The sequence below is a fragment of the Mercenaria mercenaria genome, chromosome 15, assembly GCF_021730395.1.
Source record: "Mercenaria mercenaria strain notata chromosome 15, MADL_Memer_1, whole genome shotgun sequence".
Taxonomy (NCBI): Eukaryota; Metazoa; Mollusca; class Bivalvia; order Venerida; family Veneridae; genus Mercenaria; species Mercenaria mercenaria.
In genome coordinates, this window is record NC_069375.1 from 50,950,594 (window position 1) to 50,963,152 (window position 12,559).

General features: G+C 35.3%; 1 protein-coding gene across 1 annotated transcript in view; it reads left to right on the forward strand.

Moving 5' to 3' along the window:
• LOC123563858 (axonemal dynein light chain domain-containing protein 1-like) overlaps positions 1-12,559 on the forward strand; it is a 168,961-nt gene that overhangs the window by 97,532 nt on the left and 58,870 nt on the right. The window contains exons 19-21 of the mRNA XM_053524238.1: positions 2,525-2,551; positions 4,838-4,931; positions 5,340-5,530. Of these exons, the coding sequence (XP_053380213.1) occupies positions 2,525-2,551; positions 4,838-4,931; positions 5,340-5,530 (312 nt within the window). The remainder of the gene's footprint in view (positions 1-2,524; positions 2,552-4,837; positions 4,932-5,339; positions 5,531-12,559) is intronic.

Sequence of the window (12,559 nt, forward strand, 5' to 3'; positions counted from 1 at the left end):
GACTTAAAAAAACGAAGCTCTAAATTGGTCTGAACACAACTCATAAATTATGTAAATTCCTTACTCCACCCACTTTCGTATAAAAATACTGATGATTTTGACATGAAAAATAGAAAACAGAAATGCATCAACATGTATTTACCCTTACCAAACTAATGTAGAAAGATGTTATCAAATAAATGAGTGTGTGTTTTCATCCAATTTTCAATGAAATATGTCCGATTTAATAGCAAATTAATTTGGTAAACATTGGAAGAAAATGGCGTAACTCCATAAGGGGAAATAACACTCCTGTTCTAAAAATAGTAATGGGTTGGTTTTTCCAGCAATTATTTATGTGATTTTATTACCTTTGAATAATCAAAATTCATTTCAGCTGGGAATTATTTCTTATGACTGGGAGTTTTTTGCTTCAAATTGGTAAAAAATGGAGCTTAATTGACATTGAGAATGGGCAGATATTCGGCCCCGTGAGACAGGTGGAAAAGGCCCTGCTTGTCTAATCCCTTATCAAAACAAACAATTAATAATTCACCTGTGAAAAACAACTCTTTCCTCCAGCTACATGTGTGTCAAACATGTATAATACACAACAGTCGGTGACACTTTGATTCACCGTGTAAACAGTTTGGCACTGTCGGTAATTATCAACCCAGTCATAATACTGATTCTTTTTAGCTCACCAGAGCAATGCTCAGGTGAGTTTTTCTGATCGCTCGATGTCCGGCGTCCGTCATCCGTCGTCTGTCGTCTGGCGTCTGTTGTCCGTCGTCTGTCAACATTTAGCTTGTGTATGCGATAGAGGCTGTATTTTTCAATTAATCTTCATGAATATTGGTCAGAATGATAACCTTGATGAAATCTAGGCCGAGTTCGAAAATGGGTCATCTCGGGTCAAAAACTAGGTCACTAGGTCAAATCAAAGAAAAACCTTGTGTATGCGATAGAGGCTGTATTTTTCATTTAATCTTCATGAATATTGGTCAGAATGATAACTTTGATGAAATCTAGGCCGAGTTCGAAAATGGGTCATCTCGGGTCAAAAACTAGGTCACTAGGTCAAATCAAAGAAAAACCTTGTGTATGCGATAGAGGTGGTATTTTTCAAATAATCTTCATGAATATTGGTCAGAATGATAACCTTGATGAAATCTAAGCCGAGTTCGAAAATGGGTCATCTCGGTTCAAAAATTAGGTCACTAGGTCAAATCAAAGAAAAACCTTGTGTATGCGATAGAGGCTGTATTTTTCAATTCTTCTTCATGAATAATGGTCAGAATGATAACCTTGATGAAATCTAGGCCGAGTTCGAAAATGGGTCATCTCGGGTCAAAAACTAGGTCACTAGGTCAAATCAAAGAAAAACCTTGTGTATGTAATAGAGGCTGTATTTTTCAACTGATCTTCATGAAATTTAGCCAGAATGATTACCTTGATAAAATCTAGGCCATGTTTGAAAATGGGTCATCTGGGATCAAAAACTTGGTCACTAGGTCAAATCGAAGAAAAACATTGTGTATGCAATAGAGGATGTATTTTTCAATTGATCTTCATGAAATTTGGTCAGAATGATTGCCTTGATGAAATCTAGGTCGAGTTTGAATATGGGTTATATGAGGTCAAAAACTGATCACTAGGTCAAATTAAAGAAAAATCTTGTGTATGCGATAGAGACTGTTTTTTTTCAATTGATTTTTATGAAATTTGGTCAGGATGATTGCCTTAATGAAATCTAGGTCGAATTTGAATATGGGTCATCTGAGGTCAAAAACTAGGTCACTTAGTCAAATCAAAGAAAAAACTTGTGTATGTGATAGAGGCTGTATTTTTCAATTGATCTTCATGAATTTTGGTCAGAATGATTGCCTTGATAAAATCTAGGTCGAGTTTGAACATGGGTCATCTAGGGTAAAAAACTAGGTCATATGTAAGAAAATGCTTGTTTTATCGCAAGAGACCAATTTTTTGTATTTGTTTCCATGAAATCACTAGGTCAAACATGTTTTACACTGTTATGGTGTGTTTCTTAGGTGAGCGACCTAGGGCCATCTTGGCCCTCTTGTTTTGAAAAGCGGGAGAAATATGGTTTTGGTCGGGAGACGGGAGGCAAGGTGAAAAAATCGGGATTTTGACCCTCCTGCGTGGGAGATCACATGTATGGATTAAAGTTGTATTTTTACTGCACAGTATACCTTCATAAGTATATCATTCTCCAGTAACCTAGATATACTAGGTACACTAGGTTATTGTGGAATTATGTACAGATTATAAAGACCAGTCACAAAATGTTGCCATGTCATTGGTCAGTTTCAAATGGGTGCTGAGAACCAACCAATCAGAGTGCTGGAGATAACAGACTGGTCTCCAAATTCAGTTTTAAAACCTCTTGCACAGCATAATAGAAGAAGTGATACTTGTAAGACAGTATTTTGATACAGGTACATATTGTGTGTTTTATCAGCTAGCTAAATATGTTTGGTCATGTGGCACTAATGTACTTCTATTAATTGCTATATTAAATTAGGTCAAAGCAAAAAGGATGGTTGCTAGGGTACGATAATATTTTTTATTGAATTTGATTAAATAACTTATTTCATTTCTACATAGTTATTGTACCCCCCGACAACAAAGTTGTAAGGGGGGGTATACTGGTTTCAGGTTATCTGTCTGTCTGTCCGTAGACGCAGTCTTGTGCGCACCATCTCTCCTTATCCCCTTGACAGAATTTAATGAAACTTCACACAAGTGATCAGTACCAATAGTAGTTGTGCATGGGGCATGTTAGGTTCTTTTAGAAAAAAAATTTGCAGAGTTATGGGACTTTGTTTTTTTGTTACTATACTTTATACATAGACACAATCTTGTGCGCACCATCTCTCCTCATCCCCTTGACACAATTTAATGAAACTTCACACAAGTGATCAGTACCAACAGTAGTTGTGCATGGGGCATGTTAGGTTCTTTCAGCAACAAAAATTGCAGAGCTATGGGACTTTGTTTTTTTGTTACTATACTATATACATAGACACAATCTTGTGCACACCATCTCTCCTCATCCCCTTGACACAATTTAATGAAACTTCACACAAGTGATCAGTAACAACAGTAGTTGTGCATGGGGCATGTTAGGTTCTTTCAGCAACAAAAATTGCAGAGTTATGGGACTTTGTTTCTTGTTAACATACTATGTACATACAGTCTGCATATGCAGTCTTGTGCGTGCCGAATCTACCAAACCCTTAAACACAATTTAATGAAACTTCACACAAGTGATCAGTACCAACCCTAGTTGTGCATGGTGCATGTTACATTCTTTTAGATAAATATTCTGCATAGTTATGGGACTTTGTTTTTTGTTACTATACTGTATACATACAGTCTATATACATAGAGTCCACATAATTATGCAATCTTGTGTGCATCAAATTGCAATGTACTGTGTCAGTGCATGCAGGGGGTACATTCATCACCTTTAGTGATAGCTCTAGTTCAAGTTAGTATGGTACATTGAATTATACTGGATTGCATTGGTCAGAAAAGACTGTATTAGTGTGCAAAAAAATGTCTTGCATACATTTGACACAAGTTTTTGGGTTTCCACCAGTGCTGACAATTGTATAACACACAGGGGTGTAGACTGAGCCTTGTACCATAAATGACATCATAATGAATTACATTTATGAATAATTGTGTAAACTTATGTTCTCCATAAGAATTAAAAGAAAGTCAATTGCTTCAAAAACCATCTATAAGTGAAGATAGTTACAGATGGGAATGTCGAGCTCCAACGTGACTGTTTTTATGGTAACTCAGAAATGATAGATACCCTCAAGTAGTGTAAGATTCATATAGTCTCTATATTTGCCAGGTATGTGACCCATGTAACTGGTAGATTGCTTTGTTATAAAATGTACATATTTCTGACTTTCAATGCAGTCCAGTTAATTTGGTGTAAATAGATGTTATCTGAGCAGGTTTTCCCCTTATATAATCTTTTCTGATAGTCTAAAACTTATCTCCTCTATAGAATTTATTGTTTGGATAATTCATAATATTGATTTCTCTAACTTTGGTAGATTAAGCAAGGCTAGTCTGTGTTCAGACCTAATGTTTTGTTCAAAGGAGAGAACTCTTGAGACTATTCAAATTTTGTGTAATTATGTCCCTTTTCAGATTATCTAGTCGGTAGCCAGACTAAAGCAAGGCATTCACAAACTGCCCAGTCCATTATCATTACATTGGGTACTATCTAACTAGTCTAAAGTTAAAGAACAGCCCAATGGTTGGCTTATCACCATGAGTTTAGTATTATTCCTGCTTGACTGGGATATCTGGGGACTGACAATGAAGTGCTCATCAGTTTGACTCTCAAATGGGATAATTTTCTTCTATGAAGATTTAGATAAAACATGTAATTTCAAAGCCAATTTTTTCCTCCTTCTTTTAAATGTACATATCAGTTAAACATGATGAAAATGACTTTAAAATCAATTTATAGAAACCTGTACATGTATATTAGAATAGCAAAAATACCATGTAGGTAGTATTATATTACAGTCAGCAGGGTGCATCCAAAAATTATCTGGATAATTTTCAAATAAAGCATAGATATTCATCTTTCTTTATATTTTATGTTTAAAATATAAACATAAGTTCTGGAAACCAAGTTCTTTTTAGTCAAATTATGAATGGAGAAGTACAGATCAAATTGCTTGCCAAATGTTCTTTCATAAATGAAAACGATGAAAAATGATTTCATTTTAAAGTGAATTAGACTTTTGAGATTTGATTTTGATTAATGATTAACCAAAAATTATATTTCAATTGCTTTTTGCAGAGTTGAAGTAAATGATGTAATTAGAAAAGTACAGAAGTGGGTTACCACGGCAACCAATGCTGTTGACAGTGAAGATGGGAAGCTAGTTGAACAGGTATTTGTTAATAAAATTGGTGACTTTCAGAATTGCATATTTAACATATTTAGTGTTTGTAGCTTTTCTAGGAGAATTGTTGGCTTGATAAAGTAAAAGTACTATAGACCTGCCCCTGTGAGGACCAGTAACATCACAAATCAGCTTGGTGTATAACAGATAAAATACCGACTGTACCCATAATAACTGAACTAATGAAATAGTTGAAAGCATGTTGAATTTCAAATATTGACAGCATTAATTATTTGTAGATTGTTTTTGAAATCAAGAATACATCATGAGTTGGCAGTTACTTCTGGAGGTTTGTACTGGTACAGAATCCCGCTGTTACACAACTGAAATACTTTTGAAAAATGACGTTAAACCAAAGACAAACAAACAAAACATATTTTACCTTGCAAAATTTAGGTGACAACCTTGCACTCCGACATGATACGATGGATGGTCCAGGTTTTGTTACGACTTGCTCCAGACAAGGAAGGTAACTCTAAGGAAGCAGGAGAAATGGCATTACTGGGCAGTGCAACAGTATCACAGCTACATCAGAATGCTAAATCCTTGTTTGACCAACTACAGATGTTTTCAGTATATGTTGTCCAGTAAGTAAGAATTGCTCTATGCAAAGAAAGAGTCAGTAGACATTTCATTGTTAAAAGGAACCGTTTTGGTCTGTTGAATGTGGGGCTATAATAAATCAGTGAATACAAAAATGTACATGCTAGAAAATATTGCACATCTACCAAGACGTGTATTCCTATATTTTCATGTATTTTGAATTCATTTTCTGTGTTTTTGTGCTCCCCCCCCCCCCCCCACCCCATGAGTGGTGGGGGCATATAGATTTGGTCTTATCCGTGCGTCCGTCCGAAGTTCGTGACGCGCCTAGCTCGAAAAGTATTTGATATAAATTGATGAAACCTTGCATGAGTCTTTATCATGATATGAACTTGCACACCTCCTATTTTTCGTCTGGCTCCGCCCCCTATTTTCAGAGTTATGGCCCCTAAAATAGTCAAAAATGCGCATTTTCATCTTGTGACATGCCTAGCTCAAAAAGTATTTGATATAGATTCATGATGTAAATTCAGGAAACCATGCTGGAGTCTTTATCGTGATGTGACCTTGCACACTTGGCATTCTTTTTGAGAATCTTAGCTCTTATTACAGAGTTAGGGCCCTTGAAGTAGCCAAAATAGTGGATTTTTTGTTTGTGATGCTCATAGCTCAAAAAGTATAGGGCCTAGAATGATGAAACCTTTTTATAAAATGTTTGTTGAGGCTATACCCCATTAAGACTGCAAACATTTGAATTATTGCCCCTTATTTGTGACAAATGTACCAGTGGGGGGGGGGGGGCACACCCTGTGTCCTACAGACACATTCTAGTTTATTTTTGGATATAAAAGGTTATTGATGTTAGAGAATGGCAAATCTTGACACATTTTCCTCAGTTGCTTTGCAAGCTAGACAAAAACAAAGATTTGGTTGTTATGCAAAATATTGCTGATAGACAGTGTTGCTCGCAGGGCAAAGTTAGCAGTTAGGCTTTATCTGAAGTAAGATAAAAATTTGGCTGTATATTTGAAAGCAACATATATATATATATATATATATATACGAATGTGTAGTACAATTCGGGCTCGTTTATAAAGCAGCATCGAAACTAATCTTATTGGGTTAGTGGACTTGCTGTGGCATGTGCGTGTTCGTTTGTACTGCTAGGCGCTTTGCCGTAATTAGTCTGGTATATTGTGGTGGTGATTTAGTTCGTATAAATTCTCTCTACTATATAATGATTTATAATGCGAACTTGTATCCTAGCGGATCTCACGTATGGGAAAGTCAACTGTTCTGAATATAATTATATCCCTTAATGCAAACTATCTCTATATATTCAATGTATCCTCGTGATCCAGATAACGTTCAGAGAGAGAAAATATAGCTTCTCTGGTCCCAATAAGTTAAAAAGACTAAAATGTCACTACTGATTTGTGAGACATGAAAACAGAGATTTGAGTATATATGCAAATGTTGAACCAGTACGAATGTGTAGTACAATTCGGGCTCGATATAAAGCAGCATCGAAACTAATCTTATTGGGTTAGTGGACTTGCTGTGGCATGTGCGTGTTCGTTTGTACTGCTAGGTGCTTTGCCGTAATTAGTCTGGTATATTGTGGTGGTGATTTAGTTCGTATAAATTCTTTCTACTATATATATATATATATATATATATGCAAAAGTCCGTACCGGATCAAATAAATTATAAAGAAAAAATAAACAACATTACATGAGTTACATAATATTATGTAACTCATGTAATGTTGTTTATTTTTATTATGCCCCCAAAGGGAGGCATATTAGTTTTCAACTGTCCGTCCATTAGTTCCTTAGTTCGTTCGTTTGTCACAACGTTAACTTTTTGCATGAAGGCACTTGACTCGCGAACCACTGCACCCAGGCCCTTCAAACTTCACATGCTGATAGTACTTATTGAGTACACAACCCCTACTGACTTTGGGGTCACCAGGTCAAAAGTCAAGGTGCTGCGGGGGCATTTGTCACCATTAGTGACAGCTCTTGTTTCTTTATATATATATATATATATATATATATATATATATATATATATAATATATATATATATATAGTTCAATTTGTAAGGAATAAACAGCAGCAGACTTCTGTGTTTTACAATTATTTTAATTCTTCACTGCAAGCGCTTTCAATACACATCTTCAGGCAGTTTACATTTTGAAATAATGTACAATGACGTCATGTCATAACAAAAATTACGGGAAACGTTGTAAACAGACGTTGCGGCAAACTTCAAGAAAAATGTATTATACACTCAAGAATACCCTGTGTATGTATGCACACAAAACTTGAAACAGATATATTGTACCATTTAAAAGGGAGTTAATAACTGTACTTAAAACATATTTATGCTCGATATATCAGTTAAGAAATAATATCAAGATGATTACTTAAAAAGTAATAATAGCTTAAAAATCAATTATGGATACAGTAAAGAGAAAGAATTACTCAAATTACCCTCACGTTCTTTATGACAAAAGTGGTATATAGCCAATTATAGAAATAGCATCAAAAATTAAAGGCAGGTAATAAAATTTAAAGCTAAAACTGTATTTCAGGAAAGAAAAGAGATAAAAATTTAAAAACAAAGCAGTATAGTACATTAAATGTACACAGTTGATGATATTAATTTCTAAACAATTATGACCAGTACTATTTCACGTGTAAAGTTAGATGAGCAAGCATATATAAAGAGGAGATTCTAGTTACACTGCACATAAACACTAAATTTATGGAGCTGGCCATGCTCACGGAGCCCCAAGAACTAATAACAAATGCTCTTAAGTTCTGGTTTCAAAATGTTTATAAAATATAGTTCCTTCTCATCTCTGAAACTGTCACTATTAGTCAGATTTTTGTAAAGAGAGAATATTTCAAACTTCCCACCAGAGCATTCATGGATATGTTTATTTACTTTCAGGATACGTAGTTCATCATTATTAATTTGTTGTCTATGTAGTGTCATTCGTCGGCACAGTTCATTCTTTGTTTGACTGATGTAAAATTGTTTGCAATTCGCGCAGATGATAGAATAAATAACATTTTTTGAAATACAGTTCATATTCTGTTTAACAGTAAACGTTTTACCATTTGAAAATTTAATTGAGTCTCCTTCTAGCAAATCTGGACACGTCTTACATCTGCTTCTGTTACACTTTGTTACAGTCACCATATCAAATTTCGATTTAGATAGAATGCGTTTTAAGCTTTTAGGTTGCCTTTTACTATTTATTATTCTTTTCTGTTGTAAAACATTTTTAGCTCATCTGATTTTTTGAAAAAAAATGATGAGTTATTGTCATCACTTGAGCGGTTGTCGGCGTCGGCGTTGCCTGGTTAAGTTTTATGTTTAGGTCAGCTTTTCTCCTAAACTATCAAAGCTATTGCTTTGAAACTTGGAATACTTGTTCACCATCATGAGCTGACCCTGTATAGCAAGAAACATAACTCCATCTTGCTTTTTGCAAGATTTATGGCCCCTTTTGTACTTAGAAAATATCAGATTTCTTGGTTAAGTTTTATGTTTAGGTCAACTTTTTCTCTTAAACTATCAAAGCTATTGCTTTGAAACTTGCAACACTTGTTCACCATCATAAGCTGACCATGTACAGCAAGCAACATAACTCCATCCTGCTTTTTGCAATAATTATTGCCCCTTTTGGACTTAGAAAATATCAGATTTCTTGGTTAAGTTTTATGTTTAGGTCAACTTTTTCTCTTAAACTATCAAAGCTATTACTTTGAAACTTGCAACACTTGTTCACCATCATAGGCTGACCCTGTACAGCAAGCAACATAACTCCATCCTGCTTTTTGCAATAATTATTGCCCCTTTTGGACTTAGAAAATCATTTTCTTGGTTGAGTATTATGTTTAAGTCAACTTTTCTCATAAACTATCAAAGCTATTGCTTTAAAACTTGCAACAGTTTTTCACCATCATAAGTGGACACTGTACATCAAGAAACATAACTCTATCCTGCTTTTTTCAAGAATGATGGCCCTTTTTAGACTTAGAAAATCATGGGTAGGACAATATTTCTATTACACAAAAAAAATCAGATGAGCGTCAGCACCCGCAAGGCGGTGCTCTTGTTCATCCTGTCACTGTTCTGCAGCATTGCTTTGCATGTTTGTATTGCCAGCGACATGTTCTTATTACGTGGGTTAAAAGTTGTTACAAATGGAATGACATTATAATCCGATGTTTGATTTTTGCGATTATTCGTTGCTATAGGTCCTTTTGATTCCGCCTTTGATATTCCGTGCTTAATAATTTCTTCCGGATAGTTTTGTTTCAATAATTGTAACTTTAATTCTGAAAGTCGTGTTTCTTGTAACTGTTTATCTTTCACTATAGTGATTATTCTTGAAGCTAGTTAAACGGTATATTAACCTTAGTATGTTTAGGGTGGCAGGAATTAAAGTTTAAGTAGTTATGTGTGTCAGTAGATTTACAGTACAGGTCCGCCGTTATACTGTTTCCAAATTTTTTAACAAGAATATCTAAGAACGGTATGATAACATCATTCTCGCTGCATGTGAACTGTATACTTGGATGTAACTTATTAAGTTCTTGCAAAAATTAATTTTCTTGGTCAGAATTAAGAAGCAATCATCCAGAAATCGCTTCCAGTTAAGGCGTAAGTAACTGGAAAATTCAGAACTGTATCTATGTTTTATATTGTTGTAAAGTGTTTCCTCTAAGTATCCAAGTACTAATGTTGCGTAAGTTGGAGCGACCTTCGTACCCATTGCTGTGCCCTTTTTCTGGACGTAGAATCTACCGTCAAAATAAAAAACGTTGTTCTGTAGTATAATTTGAAGAGATTTAAGAATGAAAGCTATTTTAAAACGTGTCTCTATTTTTCCTGGTATTTTTTCTATCCAAAAACGAACCGCTTCCAATCCAAGGTCATGAGGGATATTTGTGTATAAGCTTATTACATCAAAGATTACGAGTGTTGAATTCTCTTCGACCTGTTCTGGTAAATAGTTAAGAAAATCTAAGTGGTCTCTGATGAAACTGGGGACCTCTTCACAAAATGGTTTTAGTATAATATCAAGAAAATGACTGAGTCTCTGCGTAACACTATTAGGTCCACCAACTATTGGTCTGACAGGAATGTCATCTGGGATTGGGACTTTTATGTATTCGGAGTTTTGTTTCTTTAGTTCATCTGCTATTATCTTACTTTTATGGATCTTTGGTAAGCCGTAGAAATGACTAGTTGTGTTTTCAAAATTTAATAAATAGTCTTTTTCTTCTTTCATTAGACTTTTGCCATACTTATTTATAGTATCGTGTATTAACCGTTGCGTTCTGGAATCTGCATGTTCATCTATGCTTTCATAATAACTAGTATCACTCAACATTTCTAAATTTTTGTCTCTATAATATTTCTTATCCATACATACCACGGCTCCGCCTTTATATATATATATAATGCTCCTTAGAATTGATAGGGCCTAGGCCCAAGGTTGTTTGCAGAGTCTGGTATCTGTAATTTGTATAGATGTTATAAGTCCCGTACTGGTGGAACACTGGAGGGGACTATAGGAATGCCCTTTGTCCATCTGTCCATCCATCCACAAATCTAGATCTTGCAATTTCTCAAGAAGTATTAAAGCTTAGGATCATAAAACTTGGTATGTGAATAGAGGGCATATGAAGATTATGTTAATTTGTACATACATGACTTATGCTTGTAGATCATAGGTCAAAGTCACTATTGAAGGTCAAGTAAAAATTGTTTCTGCTTGATAACTTTTATATGTATTGATGGATTATCTTAGTGCTAAATACAAACATTTCCCATGATGAGACAATGTATCAACACATTATCTATGTTTGCCTGTTAAAGGTCAAGGTCACTAAGGTCAAGTAAAAATTTGTTTCCACTCCATAACTTTTATATGCATTGAAGGATTTTCTTACCACTACAAGCAAATATTCCTCTTGACCAGACAATATGTTGCATACATGACCCAAGCTTGGTTGTCAAAGGTCAAGGTCACTATTGAAATTAAAGTAAAAATAGTTTTTGTTCCTTAGCTAAATGCCTTGAAGTATTTTATATACACTCGCACAAATGTTCCATATAACCAGATGACCATGCCTATCAATCAGAGGTCAAAGTAACAAAGTTACCTTTGAAGGTTAAGTATAAAGCTTTCTGCTCCATAACTTTTAATTGCATTGAAGGATTTTTTATGCCCCCCCCCCCCCCCCACCCAAGGTAGGCATAATAAAATTGCACTGTGCCTCCATGCATCCGAATTCTTGTCAGGACTGTAACTCTGCCATCCAGAAAGGGATTTTGAAATAAATTAGCATAAAATTTTATGTTCACCAAAATAGGAGATGTGTCATGCGCAAGACCAAGACCCCTAGCTCCAAGGTCAAGGTCACACTTACAGGTCAAAGGTTAACAGGGTCTGTTTCGTGTCCAGTCCATAACTCTGCCATCCAAGGATTTTGAAATAACTTGGCACAAATGTTTACCATAATGAGACAATGTGTGATGTGCAAGACCCAGACCCCTAGCTCCAAGGTCAAGGTCACACTTAGAAGTCAAAGGTTAACAGGTGTCCGATTCATAACTCTGCCATTTATCAAGGGATTTGGAAATTACATGGCATAAATGTTCCCCTTAATGAGACGATGTGTCATGCACAAGATCCAAACCCCTAGCTCTAAGGTCAAGGTCTAGCTCTAAGGTCAAGGTCAGACTTAGAGGTTAAAGGTTAACATGGTTTGTTTCTTGTCCGATCCATAACTCTGCCATCGATGAAGGGATTTTAAAATTACCTGGCATAAATGTTCTCTATAATGAGATGACATGTCATGCGCATGACCCAGACCCCTAGCTCCAAGGTCAAGGTCACACTTACAGGTCAAAGGTTAACATGGTCTTTTTCTTGTCTCGTCTATCACTCTGCCATTTATCAAGGGATTTGAAAATAATTTGACACAAATGTTAACCGTATTGAGAAGGTGTGTTTCACTTATGACCCGAGTCTCTCAGTTCAA